At 42.5% G+C, this 26426-nt stretch overlaps 1 protein-coding gene across 7 annotated transcripts in view; it reads right to left on the bottom strand.

The window, feature by feature from the left end:
• Window positions 1–26426, bottom strand: part of ATP8B1 (ATPase phospholipid transporting 8B1) — a 150796-nt gene that overhangs the window by 18559 nt on the left and 105811 nt on the right. For all 7 annotated transcript variants that reach the window (XM_074383365.1, XM_074383364.1, XM_074383367.1 and 4 more), the window contains 9 exons: window positions 25719–25909; window positions 21718–21926; window positions 18717–18760; window positions 16714–16870; window positions 10502–10690; window positions 7726–7838; window positions 5341–5505; window positions 4486–4597; window positions 2619–2694 (listed from right to left, as the gene is read on the bottom strand). In XM_074383365.1, coding sequence (XP_074239466.1) covers window positions 2619–2694; window positions 4486–4597; window positions 5341–5505; window positions 7726–7838; window positions 10502–10690; window positions 16714–16870; window positions 18717–18760; window positions 21718–21926; window positions 25719–25909 — 1256 coding nt within the window. The remainder of the gene's footprint in view (window positions 1–2618; window positions 2695–4485; window positions 4598–5340; window positions 5506–7725; window positions 7839–10501; window positions 10691–16713; window positions 16871–18716; window positions 18761–21717; window positions 21927–25718; window positions 25910–26426) is intronic.

Raw genomic sequence — 26426 nt, 5'->3', positions numbered from 1 at the left:
GGCCCTTGACTCTGAGATAATTTTGACTTAAAAAAAATTGTGACCAAAAAAAAAAAAAAGTTTACCTTCTTAACTCTTTCTGTTTATTTTATTTCCATTATAATTCTTTTGAGAGAGGGTCTCACTCTGTTGCCCAGGCTGGAGTGCAGTGGCATGGTCATGGGTCACTGCAGCCTCGACCTCCCAGGCTCAATGATTCTCCAGCCTCAGCCTCCTGAGTTGCCGGGACTATACTCGCATGCTACCACTCCCAGCTAATTTTTGTACTTTTTGTAGCGATAGGGTTTCACCATATCCTAGGCTTTGACAATTTTTAAGCGTATAGCTTATTAGTGTTAAGTGCAGTCACATTGTTATCCCAGCAATCTCTAGAACTTTTTCTGCAAAACTGAAACTCTACAGCTATTAAACAATAACACCTCATCTCACCCTCCCTCCAGTCCCCGGTAACTTCCAGTTTACTTTCTGTTTGAATGAATCTGAGCACTCTAGATACCTCATCTATGTGAAATCAGACAGTATTTGTCTTTTTGTGACCAGTTTATCTCACTTAGCCTAATGTCCTCAAGGTTCATCTATGTAACATGTGTTGTAAGTTCCTTCCTTTTCAAAGTGGAATATATTCCATTATGTGGCGGCACCACATTCTGTTATTCATCACACACTGATAGGCACCTGGGTTGTGTCCACTCTTGGCTACTGTGAACAGCATTGCTATGAACACGGGTGTGTATGTATCTCTCTCAGATTCTGCTTTCAATACCTAGAAGTAGGATTGTTGAATCATATGCTAATCCTTTTGAAAATTTTTTGAAGCCTCACCATGCTCCTTTGCATAATGGCTGAACCATTTTATATATTCAATCAGCAATGCACAAAGATTTCTTTACCAATGCTTGTTATTTTCTATTGTGTTTTGTTTTTGGTAATAGCCATCCTAAAGAGTGTGAGGTGTTATCTTGCATTGGTTTTGATTTCTCTTCCCCTAATGATTTGTGATGATGAGCATTCTTTTACATGTTTATCAACCATTTGTATGTCCTCTTTGGAAAAAATGTCTACTCAAAGTGCCTTGCCCTTTTTTTGTTGTTTTTTTGAGACAGAGTCTTGCTCTGTCACCAGGCTGGAGTGCAGTGGCGCGTTCTTGGCTCACTGCAACCTCTGCCTCCCAGTTTGAAGGAATTCTGCCTCAGCCTCTTGAATAGCTGAGATTAAAGGCACACACCACCATACCCAGCTAATTTTTGTATTTTTAGTAGAAACGAGGTTTCGCCATGTTGGCCAGGATGGTATCTCTTGACCTTGTGATCCACACATCTCGGCCTCCCAAAATGCTAGGATTACAGGTGTGAGCCACTGCACCCGGCCCTGTTGCTACTTTTATAAAACCTAAAAACACAAAGGGGCATGGTTTATGTGCCTGTATTCAGGCACATAAATGAAATCAGTTCTAAATGGAACTGATTTAGATCACAAGGCTACTGATTTTATTTGTCTAATTTAACGGAACACCTAATATACTACAGCTAGAAAATGTTTTATCATCATCATTAGAAATAAGACTACTATTGACCATCAATTCCCTCATCAGTTTATCAGACCTGGCAACTGTGTGTATGTTAACAGCTTAATCTGACTTCATGCTGGTCTGAGAGAGGTGTCGTAAGGAAAAAGCTTAAGGAACTGTCAGGCCATTAGTCAACACATCATAGCAGCTGCGTGCAGTGTATTTATAGCTTCAGAACAAGACAGGGCTTTTCCATCATGCATTTCCAGGTCTGCTGTGACTCTGATTCAAAGCTAACAAACGTTTCAGCATATGCTAACATTTGAATTATCAGGCCTGCCCCACCTGGACTAGATTACAGAGGACCTACATGATGTAACCCACCCACACGTTTCCTTCTGGGCAAAGGTGGTTTTCTTTCTTTTTTTTTTTCTCCTTTCTTCTATTTCCCTTTCAAAAGTAAAAGTTCTTAGAAAAAGCAAAACAGGACTATAATTCATATTAATTTGCTAAGCATATTACAGGCTCACTTCCTTTTCCAGTAAGGTGAAATAAGAAGATGAATTTTTTATTTTTTTGAGTCAGAGTTTCGTTTTTGTTGCCCAGGCTGGAGTGCAGTGGTGAGATCTTGACTCATTGTAACCTCTGACTCCCAGGTTCAAGTGATTCTCCTGCCTCAGCCTCCGGAGTAGGTGGGATTACAGGCGCTGGCCACCACATCCAGCTACTTTTTATAGTTTTGGGAGAGATGGGGTTTCACCATGTTGGCCAAGCTGGTCTAGAACTCATGACCTCAGGTGATCCACCCACCTTGGCCACCCAAAGGGCTGAGATTACAGGTGTGATCCACTGCCTCGGCCTATGCTGAGAAGGAGTGGAGAAAAATGGCCCATGAAGGGCCCCAACTTTCCCTAAAAGTAAGATCTGCTCAAAATTAAGCTGAACCTTGATTACTTGGAACTGTTTGTGGTCTTGCTTCGTTTAAACGTGAGCAAACTCCCCCCAGTGACATATCGTAGCCCCTAATTCTCCAAATTGGCTATCTTCTTCAGAGTCTTGTATTTGGAATGATGAGCTATTATGTAATTTCATACTGCAGGCTCTTACTCACTTAATATCCTCCCCGTAGCAGATGGTGGTGTCTTCAGTCAGAAGTTCACAAGCAAATCCTATATTTTCAGCAGTTTCTACAATAGGATAAAGTTAAGGCAAATGTTATTCCTGCTGTTTTTATTTTTTTTTATTTATTTTTTTTTTTTGAGACAGCATCTCACTCCCATTGCCTAGGCTGAAGTGCAGTGGCACGATTTCTGCTCGCTGCAGCCTCAGCCTCCTGAGCTCAAGTCATCTTCCCATCTCAGCGCTCTCCCAAGTACCTGGGAATACACACTTGCTACCAAGCCTGGTTAATATTTGTAGTTTTTCTTCTCTTTTCTTTCTTTTCCTTGTTTTTTTTTTAGGCGAAGTCTCACCCTGTCGCCCAGGCTGGAGTGCAATGATGCGATCTCAGCTCACTGCAACCTCTGCCTCCTGGGTTCAAGCGATTCTCCTGCCTCAACATCCTGAGTAGCTGGGATTACAGGCGCCTGCCACCACGCCAAGCTAACTTTTTGTATCTTTAGTAGAGACGAGGCTTTACCAGGTTGGCCAGGCTGGAACTTTTGTATTTTTTCTAGAGATGGGGTTTCGTCATGTTTGCCAGACTTATTCTTACTGTTGAACTGAATAATTAATTTTACCTAGTAATGATGTTTTTTAGTGCATGAACATAACCAGATTCACACAAATATGATGTTTTTCTATAGCAATCTGTAGGAATCATATACAGAAAAAAATCCTTTTCTCTATAATAAAACAAGTGAAAGTCAAAGTCTTATTTGAAATGTTTTCAATGAAAATATATGCTATATTGTCAAACATATAAACTGCTTATTTAATAAGCCAATGTTCATTAAATTACTAAACACTGTTAGTTCATAGTTTAATTACTCTATTATTGGTGGGGGGTAGGGGAGAGAGGTAAAGATAATTTCCACCAACCCTTACATGAAGATTTTTTCCCCTTGTTTTTGAGACAGAGTTTTGCTCTGTCACCCAGGCTGGAGTGTAGTAGCATGATCTTGACACACTGCAACCTCTGCCTTCCAGGTTAAAGTGATTCTCGTGCCTCAGCCTCCTAAATAGCTGGGATTACAGGCACACACCACCACATCTAGCTAATGTTTGTATTTTTAGTAGAGACAGGGTTTCACCATGTTGGTCATGATCTCCTGACCTCATGATCTGCCCACCTCGGCCTCCCAAAGTGCTTGGATTACAGGGGTGAACCACTGCACCCGGCGATTTTTATTTTTCCTTTTTAGATTACCACCCAGGTTGGCATTTATTTAAGGTCAGGGCTGTGCTTCTCTTAACTTCACAGAGTGTGTAACCCAGTGACGATTTCAGAGCAAGAGACGTTATTTGACTTCTTGTGAAAGGCTTGCCAAGTAAAGCATCAATACCTAACGAGTGCTTGTTGAGTTCTAAAGTTAAACATTAAAATCGTTCTTTCCGTATACAATTTTATTGCCAAGCAATAAGACGGGCAAGAAAACAAAAGTTATTATTCAGCACTTTGTATTGTTGTACTCCGTGCCCACCAAATGTCAGAGCACTGAAAAGACAGAGGGACAAGGGGGATGGCCCTTTCAGGACGGGAGCCCACGTCTGGCTGGAGAGATAAGACCAATCATAATCAGCAAAACATGGCCAGGAGCTCAATTATAAAAAAGAAACTGCTACTGAGGGGGATCAGGAAAGGATGCAGAAGGGTGTGCTGGAGTAACAGAGGAGGGTTTCTCAGAAAAAGCATCTTCCGTCCGAGGAAACAGCGTTTGTACAGGATGAAAAGTCTGAGGAGGTCATCTTGGGCAAAGGAAACGGCAGCTGTAAACATTTGTGAATTAACAGATATGCTTCCCTGAACAATGAATTACCCTTTTTGTCTCCAGTAAGAACCCAGATCTTAATGTCAGCTTTTGCAAGTTTTGAAATGGTCTCTGGAACTCCATCCTGTAGCTTGTCTTCAATAGCTGTAGCTCCCAGGAGCTAGAATGTACATTTAAAAGAAAAAGGAATTAACAAATAAACCAAAGTTTTCTGTAATTACAGGTTGCCAATCTGTGAAAAGAAGGGCTAATTATACAACCTGGTTGCTGCTCTCCTGGGGCCAATGGCCAGTGTTGACAGGGAAGGCTGCCATGTTTCACATTTACTACAAACTATCACGGCTAAAAACTTTCTCCCTAAAGAATGAACTATTTAATTTACTGAGACGAAAATGCAAGTACAAAATCAACAATGTTAGAAGTAGACTTTCCTTGTATATTTGTGGCTTTGCACTGACATAAACCAGTTGCAATACTAGCAATTTGTTGAACATTTCTCGAAATAGGTATGAAATCTGCAAAGCTTTCAGAAACAATGTATTTTTCTTATTTCAAGATTTAGTAGAATATGAATTGTCTCAGTAATTCTCTCAATGTAATAAGTATTAGATACAGGTTTGTTATTTTTTAAAAATTATAATACATTTTAATAAGTGATATAAAACTGATGGAATTGAAATAGAACCTCTCCTAATGTGTTTCGTCTTTTGGTTTCTCATAATGGTAACTTCTGTTCTGCTTCTATTTTGCTCCGCAAAAGAAATAACCTTCTTCCGTTGTGCCACTGTCAAATGCTGAAGTTACAATTATCTCTTAAGCATGAGATCAAATAGTCAATAAAATTTAATAAAAATTCAATTCTGCTTAGACAATCCAAAAAAAGTTATTAAGGCTAAAACTCACAATTAAGTCTTTTTCAATCTCCTCATATACTTTATCCAGAGCTTCGTCTCGGTTGGTCGAGGCCACGCTGGCAGCCATAAACTTTTTATTCCATTCTGCAAATTCTTTTTCTTCAATTTCTTTGTAGCAAAGGCATAGGGTTCTAAGAGTTTCATTTGCAAAGACCTGTTTTATTTAAAAAAAAAAAAAAAAAACAAAAACCCCACCAGTACAAAGAATACTTAATTTTATGCAATTCAAGATCAAGTTTAAAATTTTACTTTGAAATAATACACTATCAGAATTTAAAAAGAGACCATTAAGGATGATGGATTCTGTACAAATACATTTTAGAGGGGGGATTAAATGTCACTTTTTTTTTTTTTTGAGACGGAGTTTCGCTCTTGTTACCCAAGCTGGAGTGCAATGGCACGATCTCGGCTCACCGCAACCTCCGCCTCCTGGGTTCAGGCAATTCTCCTGCCTCAGCCTCCCGAGTAGCTGGGATTATAGGCACGCGCCACCATGCCCAGCTAATTTTTTGTATTTTTAGTAGAGACAGGGTTTCACCATGTTGACCAGGTTGGTCTCGATCTCTCGACCTTGTGATCCACCCGCCTCAGCCTCCCAAAGTGTTGGGATTACAGGCTTGAGCCACCGCGCCCGGCCTTTTTTTTTTTTTTTTTTTTTTTTTTTTTTTGAGACAAGATCTGGCTTTATCACCCAGGCTGGGATGCAGTGATGCAATCCTGGCTCACTGCAACCTCCACTTTCCAGGCTGAAGCCATCCTCTCACCTCAGCCTCCCAAGTAGCTGGTACTACATATGTGCACCACCATACCTAATTTTTGTATTTTCTGTAAAAACGAGGTTTTATCATGCTGGTGATAAAACCAGCATGAGCTCATGAGCTCATGTGATACACCCAACTCAGCCTCCCAACGTGCTGGGATTACAGGCATGAGCCACCATGCCTGGCCTAAACATCACTTAATAATAGACTTCGCTTTTCAAAACTTCTATAGGGTCCACGACTGCACTTCCAGTTTCTAAAGGGAAAAGTTCACCTTTCTTCTTAGTCAAGTCACTAGTGAAAAAAACCTTTTTCTCTTAATGACTAGGAAAATATCAGACCAAGGGAGATGGCTTGGGGTGTAGTGACATAAACATGAACCTGACAACTTTATTATTTATTTTTATTTTTAATTTTATAGAGATGGAGTTTCACCATGTTGGCCAGGCTGGTCTCGAACTCCTGACCTCAGGTGACATGCCCATCTTGGCCTCCCAAAGTGTTGGGATTATATGCATGAGATACCATGCCTGGCCTATAGTCACATCTTGTCTAGCCAAGATGGCAAAAGTGGTTCAACTGATTGAGTATTTGCTTTCAAAGATTCTTTGGAAGATTCTGCATTTATTTGATTAGATGGTCATCGTTCATATCCTCTTAAGAACTCATAAGAACTTTTACGTGCATCAGCATCAGCATATAATCCTAAAATGTGACTCCACTTAGGAGACAACATAATCATCAGGCTCCTCTCTGAAGGCTGTTTAGCTAGCTCTAAAACTCAATCGATCCTTAAAGTAAAGGGGGAAAAAACCCACCCTACGTTAAGTAACTCCTAGGTGCTAGCCACTGTGGAAGATGCTTTCTCTTGCAATGATCCTCCATGATGGGAATTATCCCTTCCCTCTTTCACAGGGGGAATTGATGATTCATATAATATATCTAACATTTTTTCCAAAGATGCAAACTAGTAAAGAGGCAGGGACACCAGGTTGGACTGATGTCCTCCATACCTCCTTGCCATTGTTGTACAGAACCAAAACAACATGAGGAGTGGTAGGTAATTCCAACAGCGGAAGTTGCAGAAACATTCTGAGTTGTGGCAACATCACTGGACTAAGCATACAGCCTCCTAAGGACTTGGAAGTAATTGAGACCGAACTGTTTTACTAACAAAGCTATCAGAAGTCAATGAACCCACGCATTGCTTCGTCATCTTGTCACACACAAAGGCTTTCCTTCCTTCATGCTGCACCTTGAAGTTAGAGGAGTTCTTGGAGGCCACACACATAGAAAGACTACAACCTAGGATAGTTATGCGGCTTGCTCAAGGTCACTGGAAGAGAGCTAAGCCATTCTCCTGCCTTAATCCTACAGACCTTGAAGACCCAGATGCTGGGAGAAGGCACTATGGTCATATCCCAGGAAGTCAACGGCAGGGGCAGAACTGGAACCCAGGTGGCTGTGATATTACTTTGCTGCTCTTTCTGCCCTAACTATTCCAAAGCAAAGGGAGGGTCAGCAGTTAACATACAGCTTTCATGCAAACTTAACAGACGGCATCAGAGAGTAAGATCAGACTCCCTCACAGAAAGAATAAAAGTGACACTTACATCCAGGGCATCCTGTGTTTCTTGCTTAGTAGGATTCATTCGATGTAACCGTTCATAAATAACAGTATCAGCACCTTTACAGTAAAGCTTGATATTGCCTTCTGGAGTTCTTACTGGTATTAAAAGAAGGAAATCAACACAACAAAGTTCAAAATTAAGTTTGATTTTTTTTTTTTTTAGACAGGGTCTTATCCTGTCACCCAGTCTGGAGTGCAGTGGTGCAATATTGGCTCACTGCGGCGTTGACCTCCCCAGCTCAAGCAATCCTTCCATCTCAGCCTCCTGAGTAGCTGGGACTATAGATGCATGCCACTATGACTGGCTAATTTTTTTATTTTTATAGACATGGAGGTTTCACTATGTTACGCTGGTCTTGAACTCCTGGGCTCAAGCAGTCCTCCTGCCTCAGCCTCCCAAAGTGCTGTGATTACAGATGTGAGCCACCACACTGAGCTAAGTTTGATTTCTTAATAGAAAACTACATTTATAAAGTTAATTTGAAGTGTTGCTAGGCTCATAATTCACTATTAGCTTAAAATCATCAGTTCATCTAGAAAAGTGTTGCCTTCAACAAAATTGGTAAGTCACTATGTACATTGAATATAATAGTGAAATAAATATGAAAAGATTCCTTCACAGTCAGCTCTGTTTTCCATAACCTTACTTATTCTTCCAATAAATATTTACTGACTCCCTACTATGTGCTATGCCATGTGCTAGTTACTTTCTTTCATAGAATTTTCCTCCATGCAACCAACAGGAAGTTTCTCACGTATGAACTCACACTTACTGCCTTTAATACTCAGACCATAACACCACTCCTTGTGACTATTTTCTTGTTTCTTGATTAGTGTACAATTGCAATACACGTCTCATTGCTAACTAGATTATAAAGCAAGGTAGAGGACAGGCGTGAAAATCAGTCTAGATCTGTGTGAAGGACACAGAGAGGATTCAGTAAATGTGCCTAAGGAGGGTGTAATAGACAGTTAAACCTGTATATTTTTATTGGTTAAAAATTCAATATCAAGCCAGGTGCGGTGGCTCATGCCTATAATCGCAGCACTTTGGGAGGCCAAGATGAGTGAATCATGAGGTCAAGAGATCGAAACCATCCTGGCCAACAAGGTGAAACCCCTTCTCTACTAAAAATGCAAAAATTAGCTGGGTGTGGTGGTACATGCCTGTGTACAGTCCCAGCTACTTAGGAGGCTGAGGCAGGAGAATCACTTGAACCTGGGAGGTGGAGGTTGCACTGAGCTGAGATCGTGCCACTGCACTCCAGCCTGGCAACAGAGCGAGAATCCTCAAAAAAAAAAAAAAAGAAAAAAACAAAAACAAAAACAAAAACAAAAACCAAAAAACAAAATTCAGTATCATAGTGGAGGAGGCTTGTAGACACCACCTTAACCAACTAATCAAAGTTACCATCCCCAATAATACATACCTTCTGATGTGATACTTAGAGAAGGGCACAGCATCACTTATGGACTCTTCCTGCCAACAATATGTAACCTAGCTCTAACCATGAGGGAACATTGGAGAAACCCAAATGGAGGCATAGCCTAAAATAACTGGCCTGTGCTTTTAAAAAATGTCAGTGGATGAAGGATCAAAACCAGATTGAACCATCCTTGACTGACAGTCATTATCCCTTAATGTAACCTGTGATCTTGGATTGGGTCCTGTACCAGAAAAATATAAAGAAAGAACTTCCCTGGTAAAATCTGAAAAAGTCTATCAATTAGATAATATTGTATGGTGTTAAATTTTCTGGTTCTGATGATCGTACTGTATATACAAGTGAGTGTTCTTCTTCTTAGGAAATACCTACTATGGTATATAGTACAGTATTTAGGGGAAAGGGCTAAATAGACACTAGGGCTGCAACTTATTCTTATATATACGTATATATAAAATATATACGTATATATATATACACACACATACACACGAATGCTTATGTGTGTGTGTGTGTATATATATATATATATATATATATATATACACATGCATATATATATTTATTTATTTAAATCATGCAATCTTGCTCCTAATGGAATTTATTCTCCAATGGTTCAGAAAACGGTGTATGTGTGTGTACATATATGTGTGTATGTATATAGATATATATATAAGGAAGTTAAAAATATGGCAAATGTTAAGAATTGGTGGATATGAAGGAATATGAGAGTTCTTCAAACCATTCTGGCAACTCTTCTGTAAGTTTGAGATTATTTCAAATTATGAATTTAAAGCAGTTCCATGTTAGGAAGTGATTTTTATCTTTACTTGGTGGTTTGTTACGTGCCTGCATTGCAGGCATGATTTTGATTTATAAGCACAGTCTTGCTTTCCTCAGGAATCTTTTCCTGCTGAGTCTTCCCTTCCCTGTCATCGAGCACAGAAGAGAAAGCTCAGAGGTGCTCGAAAAAAAAAAAGAGAGCATGTGTTGCTTAAAATAAGAGACTGCCACAAATGTCCACCTGCCGCTTCTGGAGTGTTCCACCTGCCACCCCATATTCAACATCTGGCAGCTCACATGGTTAAAGAAAGTCAGCAGCATTTGCAAGATTTAGAGATACTGCAGCTGTCCCTTTGAGTAGGGATCATGGTGAAGAATGAAGAAAACAATACCAGTTTCAATTAAGTCTGCAGAAATCTCCCAGGAGCCAAGTAGCTTATTCGTTGTCCACTTTATCTTGGTGCCACACAATATAATGGGCACAAGCATCTGAATGAGTGATTCATAGACAAGAGTCTGAGGGGAACCTACCAATGATAGACATTCGCTTCCGGTCACTGTTGAAGTCCAAAATGGCAAGAACATTATAGGTCCTTTCGGTGCCCAGCTCACTGATGGTGATGGTGTTCTGGGTCCTGGCGAGGAAGGCAAAGCCGAAGTTCCTGGCGGCGTTTACCAGGGCACCTTCATCAGGAGAGGCTGCCTGGTAATTGAGATGACCTAACAAGGAAGTGAGAGAAATCCCAGAAAAGCTGTAAAACCAAATGCAGAGCTCACTGCTGAGGCCTCCACTGAGGCTCCTGTGGGGGTTAGCTGGGCTGCAAAGCCCAAAACATCCCCAGGAAAATGAGTCATTGACTAAAGGGTTATGCCAAGATTAAAACATCTTTGTTTTATCTTGACTTATAAACAGTAATGTAAACTAAAAGTGAAACGGTGGCTGAGAATGGGGGGAAATTCCCATAATCCCATTATCCACAAGAAAAACAACAGGTGTTGACATTTTATCATTCCTTCCAGTCCCTTTTCAAATGTCTATATCTGAAATTGTTTCTGTCAAGCTGAATATACATTCACATCCTGATTATTTTAACGCTGTATCTGAGCATATTGCCATCTCTTTGTAAATTCTTTATAAACATTTGAACAAATGTAAACATATTATCATTTTCCCATTACAGACGCTTAGTTTATTTCTGAAATTTTTTTACTCTCAAAAATAACATTTAATAACCTTTTTGTATGCGTGTAAAGATTTTTCTGTTTTCTTTTTTTTCTTTTTAGAGACAGGGATCTCCCCTTATTGTTCAGGCTGGCCCTGATGTCCGGGGCCCAAGTGATCCTTCTGCCTCAGCCTCCTGAGTAGTTAGGACTGCAGGTGCGTGCCAACACACCTGGTTTGTTTTACCTGTTTATCTTCCCTCTAAAAGAGTATGTTTTCTCTCTTTTCTTTTCTTTTTTTTTGAGACAGGGTCTTACTGTGTCACCAAGGCTGGAGTGCAATGTTTAATGTTTAAAAGTTAAATAATGGAAAATTGTCTTCTATTCACAACCGCATTTCAACAATAAGAATAAGCTAGGTTCAGCGGCATGTGCCTGTAATCCTAGCTATTCAGGAGGCTGAGGCAGGAGGATCACTTGCACTCAGGAGTGTGAGGTTCTAGTGAGCTATTGTCATGCCACTGCATTCCAGCCTGGCCGACAGAGCAAGACATAGTCTCTTTTAGAAAAAAGAGAAAACCAGTAAGAATATGAATAAATCTCACAGCCAGATACACAGAAGAGTACGTATGCTACATGATCCCACTCATATAAACCAAAAAACTGGCAAAGCTAACCTGTGTAATTCATAGTCAGGAAAGTACTTTTCTTGGAGGGGTAATCACTGGAAAGAAATATAAAGGGAATTCTAGGAGAACTGATAATGGTCTTTTATTAAAATCTGGGTGCTCATTACAAGAGCATATTAGTTTGTGAAAATTTATTGGGCTATATACTTATGATACGTATATATCTCTGAACACATGTACTTCAATAAAATGTTTAAAAAATACTACCCAAGATCTTCTATTTTTCTACTCCAGTTATTTCATCCCAAAATAGAAGGAAAAGCATTTCCATGGCCAGATGACTGAACAGAAAGGGCATTTAGTTTTCCAAAATATTTTGACCAGGACGAAGGCCACAGATGCATGGGAAGCTGTTTATACCCCCGTCTCACTTGGAATGATCAGTGCTCTGGGGTAATGGTGGCAGAGAGAGCTAAACACATCTTCCTTCCTTCACAAGTAGCTCAGAGGATTCACTCTTTAAGTCAGTATTAATCACTTCCTAATTAATAATTAAAGATGACATTTTAGGGTCTCTATTTGTTCACCCAGAAAGTCATTCACCAGAAGCTATAAAAGCACTTCATAAATCTGGCCATGTGACAAACATATACAAATGCCAGAGGGCAAACTATTTAACCAAGAACAAATCAGCAGCGGTGAGAACAAAGCCCTTCCCTTTGGCAATTTAAGCTGGCACAGTGATATATGGCATAATACTGAGAGCAAATGCATTTCCAGCAGAGAAAAGAAACAAAATAATAAAAGGTAGTAAAGTTCCCACAAGTAAGACAATCATATCTAGGGCAAACACCTTGATCTTTTTATCATTAAAGAAAAAAGAAGGCTGGGTGCGGTGGTTCATTCCTGTAATCCCAGCACTTTGGGAGAGGTGGGCGGATCACCTGAGGTCAGGAGTTCAAGACCAGCCAGGTCAACAGAGAAAAACTCCGTCTCTACTAACAATACAAAATTGGCCAGGCATAGTGGTGTGCGTTTGTAGTTCCAGCTACTAGGGACGCTGAGGCAGGAGAATCGCTTGAACCCTGGAGGCAGAGGTTGCAGCAAGTGAGTCGAGATTGTGCCACTGTTCTCCAGCCCAAGCTCAAGGCTGGGCACAGTGGCTCATGCCTGTAATCCCAGCACTTTGGGAGGCTGAGGTGGGCAGATCATTTGAGGTCAGGAGCTCGAGACCAGCCTGACTAACATGGTGAAAACTCGTCTCCACAAAAACATAAAATGAGCCGAGCATGATGGCGGGTGGCTGCAATCCCAGCTACTGGGAGGCTGAGGTACGAGAGTCACTTGAAACCAGGAGACAGAGGTTGCAGTGAGCTGAGATCAAGCCATTGCACCCCAGCCTGGGTGACAGAGTGAGACTCCGTCTTGAAAACAAACAAAAAAAGAAAACTAATATATCCTCTTCATACTCGGCCCCTACCTGTACTCAATGCTCAGGCCACACAAATTGTGGAAGTAGTCAGATGTTCATGGCAACGTATATGAAAGGATTTTCTTCCCTCTCTTGTTGCTGCTATGTCCATTTTTTTTTTCCCCTGGAGAAAGGGTCTCACTCTGTCACCCAGGCTGGAGTGCAGTGGCATTATCATGTCTCACTGCAGCCTGAACTGCCTGGGCTCAAGTGATCCTCCCACCTCAACCTCCCAAGTAGCTGGGACTATAGGTGTGTGCTACCACACCTGGCTAATTTCTTTTTAAATATTTTTATACAGATGGCATTTCAGCATGTCACCCAGGCTGATCTGGAAATCCTGGGCTCAAGTAATTCACCCAACTCAGCTTCCCAAAGTGCTGGGATTACAGGCAGGAGCCACCATGTCTGGTCTCTATTTTTATGAAAGAGGAAATGAGAGCAAGGGGACAGCAGCATGGTGGAGCGGAGGGAGGACGGGACTCAGTTTGAACCTGCCAGCTGGCCATAGGCAGGTCCCTCGTGCTTTCTGAGTCTGATTTTCCATATCTATAAAATTTGGTGACTGGGCACGACGACTCACACCTGTAATTTTAGCACTTTGGGAGGCCAAGCTGGGTGGATCACCTGAGGTCAGGAGTTCGAGACCAGCCTAGCCAACATGGTGAAACTTTGTCTCTACTAAAAATACAAAAATTAGCTGGGCATGGTGGCAGGTGCCCAAAGTATCAGTACTTGGGAGGCTCAGGTATGAGAATTGCTTGAACCCAGGAAGCAGAGGTTGCAGTGAGCTGAGATAGTACCACGGCACTCTAGCCTGGGTGACAAGAGCAAGACTCCATCTCAAAAAAAAAATTTTTTTTTTTTTGAGATATAATCTTTACAGTCCTTTTCAAGGGATCCTTTCTTGGTACTTTATGGTTAAAAGCCGAAATCAATTTCTTCTCTAAGCTCCTGCACTAGAAACCTAACAGGTCTCTATTCTCAGTGGATACAGCAATTGCCTATCTTATAGTGGAAGAAGAAAGACTCCCCAGGTGGTATAATCCTTGGCTTCAGCTGACAGTGGGACAAAGAGCTGCAGAATGTTAGGCTGGAAGGGGCTTCTTTTTGTTTGTTTTTGTTTTTTTGAGATGGAGTCTCACACTGTCGCCCATGCTGGAGTGCAGTCATGCGATCTCAGCTCACTGCAACTTCCACTTCACTGCAACCTCCACCTGCTGGGTTCAAGCAATTCTCCTGCGTCAGCCTCCCAAGTAGCTGGGACTATAGGCATGTGCCACCACGTCTGGCTAATTTTTTGTATTTTTAGTAGAGATGGGGTTTTACCATGTTGTCCAGGATGGTGTCAAACTCCTCATCCACCCACCTTAGGCTCCCAAAGTGCTGGGATTGCAGGCGTGAGGCACCGTGTCCAGCCCTGCTGGAAGGGACTTTGAACATCCAACCTTCTTACTACAACACAGAGGAAGATGGTTCTCAGACAGAGACCCAAACTGGGCTGACTCATCTCTAACACGTGGTCCAGGGCTCTTCCCATAACATCCCACTGGGGAAAAATAAAATAGGGACCACAGGATGAATTAATGTTTGCCTAAGTTGACCAGTTAGCCCTTAAAATACTATCGTGTACTCAGAGAAGTGTACAATAATTGTGCTAATGAGTAAAAACCAAAGGGAACCAGGTGATTTTGTAATATCATACTTTATGCTTATTGCATGAGGAAAATTGGCATGGTGAGTCAAATAGACTTTGACCTCTGCTTCCATGATTCATGACCTGGTATCATCCCTTTCTATCTATCCCCACAATGCTGATAAACCCTTCCATGTGTCCACGCTAATTTGAACTCTGTAACCTTGCTTCGTTACAATATGAGATTCATCTTTGGAAAATGTGTTTCTTTGAAACTTGCTGAAAGGTATCACATACAGCTTCTATACATTTAGGTTTGTTTTGTTTTTGTTTTTTTTTGAGATAGGATCTCACTCCAGCACCCAGGCTGGAGTGTAGTGGTGGGACCATGGCTCACTGCAGCCTCGATCTCCTGGGCTCAAGCGATCCTCGCCTCAGCCACCTGAGTAGCTGGGACTACAGGCATGTGCCATCATGCTTGGCTAATTTTTATATTTTTTGGTGAGATGTGGTTTTTCCATGTTGCTCAGGCTGGTCTTGAACTCCTGAGCTTAAGCAATCCACTGACCTCGACCTTCCAAATGCTGGGATTACAGGTGTGAGCCACCAAGTGTTAGCCTACACATTTAGGGTTTTTTTTTTTTTTTTTTTTTTTAAGTTGGAGTCTTGCTCTGTCACCAGGCTGGAGTGTGGTGGCCCAATCTCGGCTAACTGCAATCTCTGCCTCCCAGGTTCAAGTGATTCCTCTGCCTCAGTCTTCTGAGTAGCTGGGACTACAGGCACCTGCCACCACACCTGGCTAATTTTTTTGGTGTGTATTTTAGTAGAGGCAGGTTTGCTCCATGTTGGTCAGGATGGTCTCGATCTCCTGACCTCGTGATCCTCCTGCCTTGGCCTCCCAAAGTGCTGGGATTACAGGTGTGAGCCACTGCGCCCAGCCCACATTTAGTTTTTATGCATATTCCTTCCCTGGAAACTTCATACCTGCCACATATGAAACATTGAAATTGAGAACAGAGAGGGACTTATGTATGTTGCACTGACTGAAGTAAAAAGTGGGAGATGTAGTGAAGTGGATGAAGTGACTGAAATGAGGGAGTGAAGTGCAGGCATACTACGTTTCATTACAGAAACACCAAAAGAACTCCTTTGGCTTTTTCTATAAAGTGCACATATGTCTATATAATGTATCATTATGTCTACTTGTGATAAAATGACTAGCTTTCCTTGATACAGGACAAACTTGCTGTGACAAAGCTGGCACAAACTGCATTTAAGTTTTCTGCAAAGGAACCTACAAGCCATTCTGGCTTGTACCCATGAAATTCACATTAATTATGCTCCTTTACACGGAAAAGGTACCTTAAAAGAGATCTAGGCTGTGGCTGATGTCATTTCAAACCCAAACTATAACAGAATCTAGTAAATAAAAGCATGTATCTGAAATTATTTGGTAGAAAAGATTAGCCGAGTTCAAAGTCCGTTTCTTATATAGATAAGGCTTGACTTTTCACTCTCAGCAAATGCTCCGAATTAATGTGTGGAGAAAAGTTAGATTCTTCTATCATAATTCAAGTATCAACGATTTCTCAATCAGATTTCATTTATAAAGTGAAAAAAACACACCTGGAGCTATAACTATGAATAAGATGTAAATTTTCAGAGACAAGAAGCTTGTTTCCTACTTTGCTCTTTCATAAACCATCTAGTGGTAGGTGCTGGAAAATATTCAGTGCGTTCGAATATGAGACAGATGTGTGTACTACTTGACATGCATTTGAGTCATAAGTAGGAGTTACCTGCAAATGAAAAACCTCAACGCCTGAGATGCCAGGGAAACACTCACCGTCAATCCTGTCCACCATGACCGTGTGGCAAACTGCGAGCAAGAAGAAGAACTGCCGGACTTCCGGCTCCTTCCCTGATTGGATCTGCTCAATAAGATAGTGGTCGTAAAATGCAAACTTCCCGTCAGCATATGTGTTCCAGCTAAAATCAACTTGCTGAAAGAAATAGAGAAAAGCAAAATATGATTTTATAAAATATTTTTGACTTAACAAAGGACATGAATTTTTCTTCAAAGGCAGGCAATCCACTCACTCATTTCTTTGTATCCTTTGAAATGCAAAAACTACCTTAGGATTTTAGCATGTTCTTTTTTTTTTTTTTTTTTTTTTTTTTTGAGACAGAGTTTCGCTCTTGTTACCCAGGCTGGAGTGCAATGGCGCAATCTCGGCTCACCGCAACCTCTGCCTCATGGGTTCAAGCATTTCTCCTGCCTCAGCCTCCTGAGTAGCTGGGATTACAGGCACGCGCCACCATGCCCAGCTAATTTTTGTATTTTTAGTAGAGACGGGGTTTCACCATGTTGACCAGGATGGTCTCGATATCTTGACCTCGTGATCCACCCGCCTCGGCCTCTCAAAGTGCTGGGATTACAGGCTTGAGCCACCGCGCCCGGCCTTTAGCATGTTCTTAAATGTCAAGAGGCTCACAGCTATCTTTTTTTTTTTTTTTTTGAGACAGAGTTTCACTCTTGTTACCCAGGCTGGAGTGCAATGGCGTGATCTCGGCTCACTGCAACCTCCGCCTCCTGGGTTCAGGCAATTCTCCTGCCTCAGCCTCCTGAGTAGCTGGGATTACAGGCACGTGCCACCATGCCCAGCTAATTTTTTGTATTTTTAGTAGAGACGGGGTCTCACCATGTTGACCAGGATGGTCTCGATCTCTTGACCTCGTGATCTACCCGCCTCGGCCTCCCAAAGTGCTGGGATTACAGGAGTGAGCCACCGCGCCCAGCTGAGGCTCACAGCTATCTTAAATAAAGACACTTTATTTTTATTTTTAATTTTTTTTTGAAGCAGGGTCTCACTCTGTCATCCAGGCTGGAGTGTAGTGGCTCAATCTCAGCTCTCTGCAACCTCCGCCTCCTGGGCTTAAGCAATCCTTCTGAGTAGGTGGGCCTACAGGCATGCATCACCATACCTGGCTAACTTTTGTACTTCTTTGTAGATACGGGTTTTCATTGGTCTCAAACTCCTTGACTCAATTGATCTGCCTACCTTGGCTTCCCAAAGTGCTGGGATTACAGGCGTGAGCCACCATGCCCAGTCAAAAGGTACTTTGTGGTGGATTAAACTGTGTTCCCCCAAAAGATATGTTGAAGTTCTAACCTTCTGGTACCTATGAATGTGACCTTATTTAGAAATAGGGTCTTCGCAGATGTAATCAAGATCAAATGAGGTCATACTTGTTTAGGGTGGGTCCTAATCCAATGACTGGTATCCTTATAAGAAGGGGAAATGTGCTGGGCAGGCATGGTGGCTCATGCCTGGAATCCCAGCACTTTGGGAGGCTGAGGTGGGTGGATCACAAGGTCAGGAGACCGAGACCAGACTGACCAACATGGTGAAAACTTGTCTCTAAAATACAAAAATTAGCTGGGCATGGTGATGCACGCCTGTAATCCCAGCTACTTAGGAGGCTGAGGCAGGAGAATTGCTTGAATTCAATAGGTCTTGGAGGTTGCTGTGAGCCGAGACGGCATCACTGCACTCCAGCCTGGGCGACAGAGTGAGAATCTGTGTCAAAAAAAAAAAAAAAAAAAAGAAGGAGAAATGTGAATACAGAGACACACAGACACACAGGGGGATGCCATGTGACAACAGAGGTAGAGACAGAGTTGTGTTTCAAGTCTCTAAGCCAAGGAACACCAAGGACTGTGGGTAACCACCAGGTGTAGTGAAGAGCAACGAGTGTTCCCTAGACCTTCAAAGGAAGCGTGGCCCTGCTGTGACCTTGACATACAGCCCCAGCATCCCAAACAAGTCTTCAGCTTTAAGGTCTTACCTCTATTTTGTTATGGTTGTGTTGCGAGGCATCCCGATGGTCCCCTGAGAAACAAACAGGACAAAACAAATTGATTCTCCACCTGTGTCCAGAAGCCCCTCCTCACTTGGCTTTGCTCAATAATGGTGGTGGTGAGACCACATATGACCTGGAAAGGCTAAAATATTTATTATCTGGCTCTTTACAGAAAACGTTTGCTGACCCCTGGTCTAGATATTCAAATACTGGTTCCTCTCCACTACATTGTCCTAGGGGCCTGAATCATATCCTTTGAAATGCTTTACCTTTCCCAAGTCAGAAGGACCCACACATGTGAGCCACATCCTCAGCCCTTCAGCATCCCTCCATCCTCACTGATACTCCTTATGAGAAAAAGCACTCACAGCGTACAGTTTCCTACAATTAGGAAGTATATTTTCATTTCCCTACATCATTCTGAACAGTTGTGCTATTAAGTCTATTAGAAATAGAGAACACTCTATTTAAATATAGTAAGAGCCTTATTATTTGTAAACTTACAGAAAATTAAATTTCTAAATGTTTTAGAAAATAAGAACTGAAATCAACCTTTAAAACAATTGGCTGGGTGTGGTGGCTCACTCCTGTAATCCCAGTAGTTTGGGAAACTGAGATGGGTGGATTACCTGAGGTAAGGAGTTCAAGACTAGCCTGGCTAATATGGTGAAACTCCATCTCTACCAAAAATACAAAAATTAGCCAGGAATGGTGGCATGTGCCTGTAATCCCAGCTACTTAGGAGGCTGAGGCAGGAGAATCACTTGAACCTGGAAGGAAGAGGTTGCAGTGAGCCAAGATCACACCACTGTACTCCAGTCTGGGTGACAGAGTGAGACTTTGTCTCAAAAAAACAAACAACTGTAGGCCAGGTATGGTGGCTCATGCCTGTAACCCCAGCACTTTGGGAAGCAGAGGCAGATGGATCACTTGAGGTCAGAGGTTCAAGAACAGCCTGGTCAACATGGTGAAACCCTGTCTCTACTAAAAAAAAAAAAGAAAATTAGCCAGACATGGTGGTGTGCACCTGAAATCCCAACTATTCGGGAAGTTGAGGCAGGAGAATCATGTGAACCTTGGAGGCAGAGGATGCAGTGAACTGAGATCACGCCACTGTACTCCAGCCTGGGCAACAGAGCGAGACTCCATCTCAAAAACAAAAACAACAAAGAAAACAAAAACAACTGTAGTGAAATACACATAACACAATTCACCATCTTAACAATTTTTTTGTTCGAGTAAGGGTTTCACTCTGTCACCCGCGCTGGAGTGCAGTGGTGCAAACCCAGTTCACAATAGCCTCGATGTCCCTGGCCTGAGGCGATCCTCCTACTTCAGCCTCTCAAGTAACTGGGACTACAGGCACATAGCACCATGCCCAGCTAATTTTTGTATTATTATTATTATAGAGATGGGGTTTTGTCACAATGCCCAGGCTGGTCTCAAGGGATGTGCCTGCTTCAGTCTCCCAAGGTACTGGAATTGCAGACATGAGCCACTGCATGCCAGCCAACCAATTTTTGTTGTTGCTGTTTTGAGACAGGGTCTTGCTCTGTCACCCATGCTGGAGTGTGGTGGTGTCATCTTGGCTCACTATAGTCTTTAACTCCCCAGCTTAAGGGATCTTTCTGCCTCAGCCTCCCAAGTAGCTAGGACTATAAGCATGCACCACCATACTCTGCTAATTTTTTAAATTTTGTAGAGAAGGGGCCTTGCTTTGTTACCCAGGTGGGTCTAGAATTATGGGTCTTGAGCGATCCTCCTGCCTTGACCTCCAAAAGCATTGTTATTACGCGCCTAAAACACTGCACGCAGCCCATTTTAACCACTTTTAAGCATGCAGTTCAGTGGCATGAAGTATATCCATACTATTGTGCAGCTGCTTCATCTTGCAAAATTGAAACTCTACACACATTAAACAAACTCCCAATTCCCCTGCCCTCCCCCTCCCCTGCCACCCACCCTTGGTAACCACCATTCTACTTTGTCTCCAAAAATTTGATTATTCTAAGTACCTCATATAAGCAGAATTATACAATATTTGTTTTGTGACTGGCTTACTTCACATAGCATAAAGTCCTTAACCCATTTATGCCTAGTGTTCCATTATTGTAACGTTAAGCATGTGGGAGTTATTTATACCCTACTGCTCAAGGTCATCACCAAGGTCTGATTGTAAAAATTCAAAAAATTGCAACTTCCAGCATAAATGAGTTCAGATTCATCTGCGTTGTGGCATTTGTCAAATTTTTCTTCTGAATAACATTCCACTGTATGTATACCACATTTGGTTTATTCATTCATCCATTGATGAATGCTTGGGTAGCTTCCATCTTTTGGCTATTGTGAATAATGCTGCCATGTACAAATACCTCTTTGGTGTACAAATACCTCCTTTAGTCCCTGTTTCAGTTATTTTGAGTATATAACCTGAAGTGAAATTGCTGGATCATACAGTAATGAGACTTCTAATTTTTTTTCTTTTTCTGAGACAGAGTCTCATTCTGTTGCCCAGGCTGGAGTGCAGTGATGTGATCTTTGCTCACTGCAACCTCTGCCTCCCGGGTTCAAGCAATTCTACCTCAGCCTCCCAAGTAACTGCGATTACAGGCATGTACCACCACCACACTTGGTTAATTTTTGTATTTTTAGTAGAGACTGGGTTTTGCCTTGTTGGCCAGGCTGGTCTTGAACTCCTAACCTCAAGGGATCCACCTGCCTCAGCCTCCCAAAGTGCTGGGATTATAGGCATGAGCCATTACACCCAGCTGTGAGCCCACTTCTGGCTGCTGTCCTCTTTCATGCATGTGTCCCCAGTGCTGTCCATGGTGCTCCTCTGGCATTCAGCTGGAGAATGGCCTACACAGTAGGACTCTGCATTGGGAGGGCACCAGCAACCCCAGGAGACAGGCTCTGGTCCAGGTAGTGCCCCTACAGGGCAAGCAGCCCCCACTCACCCAGAAAATGAGTAATGGCTTCCACTCACCATATATCTGCCCATTGATACAGCACTTTTTAAATGTCATGATATTTTGTGTGAGCGTCCCCGTCTTATCAGAGAAGATATAATGGATCTGACCGAGTTGTTCATTGAGCGTTGTGGTTCTAGCTTTTGCGGGTGTGTCCTTCTCAGCATAGTACATTTGCAGGTCCCAGTTGATGAAGTGACTCTGTCCAAGACGAATCACTTCCACGCTAGGAAGACAGAAGATTATTTTCCTTAGAGAGCTGAGATATGAGTGGTAAGTAGTAGAGACTTTATTCTCATTGTACAGACAAGAGCAAGCTGCTTATCTACTGCTATGGTCTGAATGTTAGAATCCCCCTCCCAATTCGTAAGTTAGAGGGGGATTCTAACCTAATCCCCGATTCAACAGTATTGAGGTGGGGCCTTTAAGGTCATTAGGTCATGAGGAGTCCACCCTTGTGAATGCGATTAGTGCCCTTATCAAAGTGGCCCAAAGGAGCTTGCTTGCCCCTTCTGCCATGTGAGGAAGTAGCTAGAAGGCACCGGCTGTGGCTATGAAGCAGAAAATGTGCCATCACCAGACCCTGAAACTGCCAATGCGCTGATGTGAGACGTCCCAGCCTCCAGATCTGTGAGCGATAAATTTCAAAGGTCTTTTGTTACATCAGCCCAAACTAAGCCCTCTGCAGGGAGACAAGCCGACGCACTCAGCCTCTGGTTTCTCCTAACCACATGCATCATTCTCAGGCTTCAGGGTCAAGCTGATTTTAGACAAGTAATTTCCATTCAAAATTGCTCAGTGAAATTTCCCACTCATTCCTGGGCACATTTATCCAGGGCACCTATGTTCCGAATACACAGTCCACCAGAATGGATAACACAGCAACGCTGCAGACAGAGCAGTGGACACCGCAAGGCTGACTCTCTTTCCCCCCATTCCCCATTGTACCTAGGGGCAACTGGAATGGCTGCATTCACCTTTGTCCTCAGTGGTAGGGCAGAGGGAGTGAGAGTACCTCAGGGTACAGACTCCACTGTGTTCTCAAATAGGCAAATGACTTTTGGCAAATACTCCTAAATCATGATCCCTAAATTATTATAAGTTTATAGGATATCCAAAATAAGATATTCTAAAAGGATCATCTGAAATTTAAAACTACAAGGGACATTACGTATCTCAGTTTTAAGGAAGCTGTTTACTTAGCCTGCAATTGTTAGATGGGCAAAGGAAGTCCATAACAAGTTAAACAGATGGAAAAATAACTCTCTCCCCATTTCTCTTCCTTCCATAACTATTTCCTAAGTATCTACTACATACCAGATATACTATTCTAGGTGCAGGGGACACGTCTGTAAACAAAACAAAGTTCGTGTTTTAAAGGAGGCCACTTTTTAGTAGAGACAGATAAATAAATATAAAGAGAGGCTGTATCGGAGGTGAAAGTTCTCTGCAGAAAGTCAAAGCAGGGGGCCAGGTGCGGTGGCTCATGCCTGTAATCCCAGCACTTTGGGAGGTCAAGGTGGGTGGATCACTTGAGATCAGGAGTTCGAGACCAGTCTAGGCAACATGGTGAAACCCCCTCTCCACTAAAAATAAAAAAAAATTAGCTGGATGTGGTGGCAGGTGCCTGTAGTCCCAGATTCTCAGGAGGCTGAGGCAGGAGAATCATTTGAAGCCAGGAAGCAGAGGTTGCAGTGACCCAAGGTCATGCCACTGCACTCCAGCCTGGGCAACAGAGCAAGACTCTGCCTCAGAAAAAAAAAAAAAAAAAAAAAAAAAAAAAAAAGGCTGGGCGCGGTGGCTCATGCCTGTAATCCCAGCACCAGCACTTTGGGAGGCTAAGAAAGGTGGATCATGGTGAAACTCTGTCTCTACTAAAAATACAAAAATTAGCTAAGTGTGTTGGGGCACACCTGTAATCCCAACTACTCAGGAGGCTGAGGCAGGAGAATCGCTTGAACTGTGAGGCGGAGGTTGCAGTGAGGTGAGCTTGTGCCACTGCACTCCAGCTGGGCAACAGAGCGAGACTCCGTCTCAAAAAAAAAAAAAAAAAAAAAAGAAAATCAAAGCAGGGTAAGGAGAGACGATCTCCAGGATGGAGAAGTGAAGGTCAGAAACAGGATGAGTCAGGAAAGACCACAGTAATAAGGTGCTGTCTGAGCAGAGGCCTTTTTAGTGAAAGGGCAGCATACAGATACTTGGGGAGGATGGTCCCAGCAGAGAAAAGACCAGGTGCAAAGGCCCTATGGCAGGAAGAATATCAAGGGAGTTAGAGTGGCAGAAGCCCAGGGAGGTGAGCTGAGGTGCAGAAGGTATGGGCGGGGTGGAGGGCTGAGCACCAGATCATACTTGGGGCTTCGGAGGGTGGGTTTATTCTGAATGAGGGTTGAAGTCAAAGCAGAGATACTATCTAGAAGAACTTGCTCCAATATGTTTTCAAAGGACCTTTATCTCTAAGAAAAACAAAGAAATCATGTTTGTCACATGACATACCTTTTATAATACACATTGATAGTTTTAGGCTAAATTATCTGTGTAATAGCTCCCCTGACAAAGGTAACACTCAAATCAGTTGTTTTCAAAGTTGCTGTGGAACAGATGTTCCTTCATGTTAAAAGAATAACAGTAACTACATGTAATCAAATTAAAGATAAAGCAAATGCACATGTAATAACATTAAAATAAAATAAATGCCTCCAATTATAGGTGTGTATGTGATCCCTAAGTCTCTGGGCTATTCTTTATTAGAAGTAGGAATGAACTCTGGCTGCTGGGATTATTCCAAAGCACTAACCCTACCAAAAAGGTCTCAAAGTCAATTGGTCAAGGGCAGTGAACCTTCATACTAAAGGAAGAAAAAGGCTGGGCATGGTGGTTCATGCCTGTAATCAAAGCACTTTGGGAGGCCAGATTACCTGAGGTTGGGAATTCCAGATCGGCCTGGCCAACTTGGCAAAACCCCATCTCTATGAAAAATACAAAAAATTAGCCAGGCGTGGTGCCTGTAAACCCAGCTACTCAGGAGGCTGAGGCAGGAGAATTGCTTGAACCAGGAAGTCGGAGGTTGCAGTGAACCGACATGGTCTCACTGTTCTCCAGCCTGGGCAACAAGAACAAAACTCCATCTTTAAAAAAAAAAAAAAAAAAAAAAAGGCCAGGCACAGTGGCTCACAGCTGTAATCCCAGCACTTTGGGAGGCAGGCAGATAACAAGGTCAGGAGTTTGAGACCAGCCTGGCCAACATGGCGAAACCCTGTCTCTATTAAAGATACAAAAAATTAGCTGGGCATGGTGGCAGGCACCTGTAATTCCAGCTACTTAAGATCTGAGGCAGGAGAATCACTTGAACCTGGAAGGCGGAGGTTGAAGTGAGCTGAGATTGAGCCATTGCATTCCAGCCTGGGCAACAGGGGAGACTCCACCGCCAAAAAAGAAAAAGTAAAAAAGGGAGAAGTATCACCAGATCAGCTGCTTACCACTTGTCAGAGATATGCCCCTGGCTTTGTTGTAATGGACATTGAACATTTTGAGAGGCCGATGAAGGACAGGACATTTCTTTCCTACTTGGAGGTAGTGGCCACAAAACACCTGTTTTCCACCGTGGGCGTGGGAAATAGTAAGGAAGGCTCAGATCAGAGGTGAGGACAGCCTCTGAAAGGGAAACTACGTTTTTCCATCACCTGCTAACTCCTCCCCTCCTCCCAGGAAGAGGGGAAGCCTGGGCTTTGAAACCCGGTGAGAAAGAGCCTTACTAATAAGACAATGATTACAGGAGTAGCAATCGATCTTTGAACTTTGCTAGCGTTAACTGCAAAAAGGATGAGATAAAAGTTGCCTGGCACAGAGTGGATAGCAGATGTTAATTTCCTTTTCCTCTCTTATCCTCAATTCGGGAATGAATGTGATTTTCTTACCTTTGTGACCTTTGAAACAATGATTGCTAGAAATGAAGGTGCTACCTTGGGAAAAGGTACAACATTCTTCCATTAGGGCAAACTGCCAGAGAGGACAGCCTTACCTGACATAGAGAGAGATGGGTACCATAGTGTTCAGAACAATGATGTAGCCCCAGAAATTGAAGAATCCACGGAGGGAGGGTGTAGCGTCTTCTCCATCATAGAGGTACCAAGAGTAATTGCCCACCTGTGCTTCCCAATAAGCATGGCCGATGGCAAGACCAGCAGAAAGCAGAATAAGAACAACAATGATCTAGAAGGTAGAAAATGTATAAATGCATTCTGAAGATGGATTTCCAACCTCTTGCATTTCCAAGATGCTAATTAATCTTACTCAGTATTTTATGTTTGAGAATTTAGTCGTCTGTAAAAATAATATATGCAAAATAAAACAGTGCCAACATATTGCTTTGAAAGTCTTTGATTGCCATGGTTGCCTGATGTATCCTACATCTCCCATAGAAGGTGAGGTTTTGTTCCCAAAATTATCTTTCAAAAGAGAAGGTGGCGTCTTATATTCAAATCCTTAAAGAGTCTTCTGTTACAGGGCATTCTCTCAATTACTTTTACTTTGAACAGTAGCATACTGCTTGGGGAAGATTCCTTGCTTAGCATGAAACAACTTCCAACAAGGCTGAATTGGAACCCTTATAGAAATATTCAACGGAATTTTTTTTTTTTTTGAGACAGAGTCTCACTATATTGCCTAGGCTGGAGTGCAGCGGTGCCATTGTGGCTCACTACAACCTCTGCTTTCCTGGTTTAAACAA

Source organism: Saimiri boliviensis, chromosome 13 (genome assembly GCF_048565385.1).
Source record: "Saimiri boliviensis isolate mSaiBol1 chromosome 13, mSaiBol1.pri, whole genome shotgun sequence".
Taxonomy (NCBI): domain Eukaryota; kingdom Metazoa; phylum Chordata; class Mammalia; order Primates; family Cebidae; genus Saimiri; species Saimiri boliviensis.
This window is presented reverse-complemented; position numbering and strand designations above follow the sequence as displayed.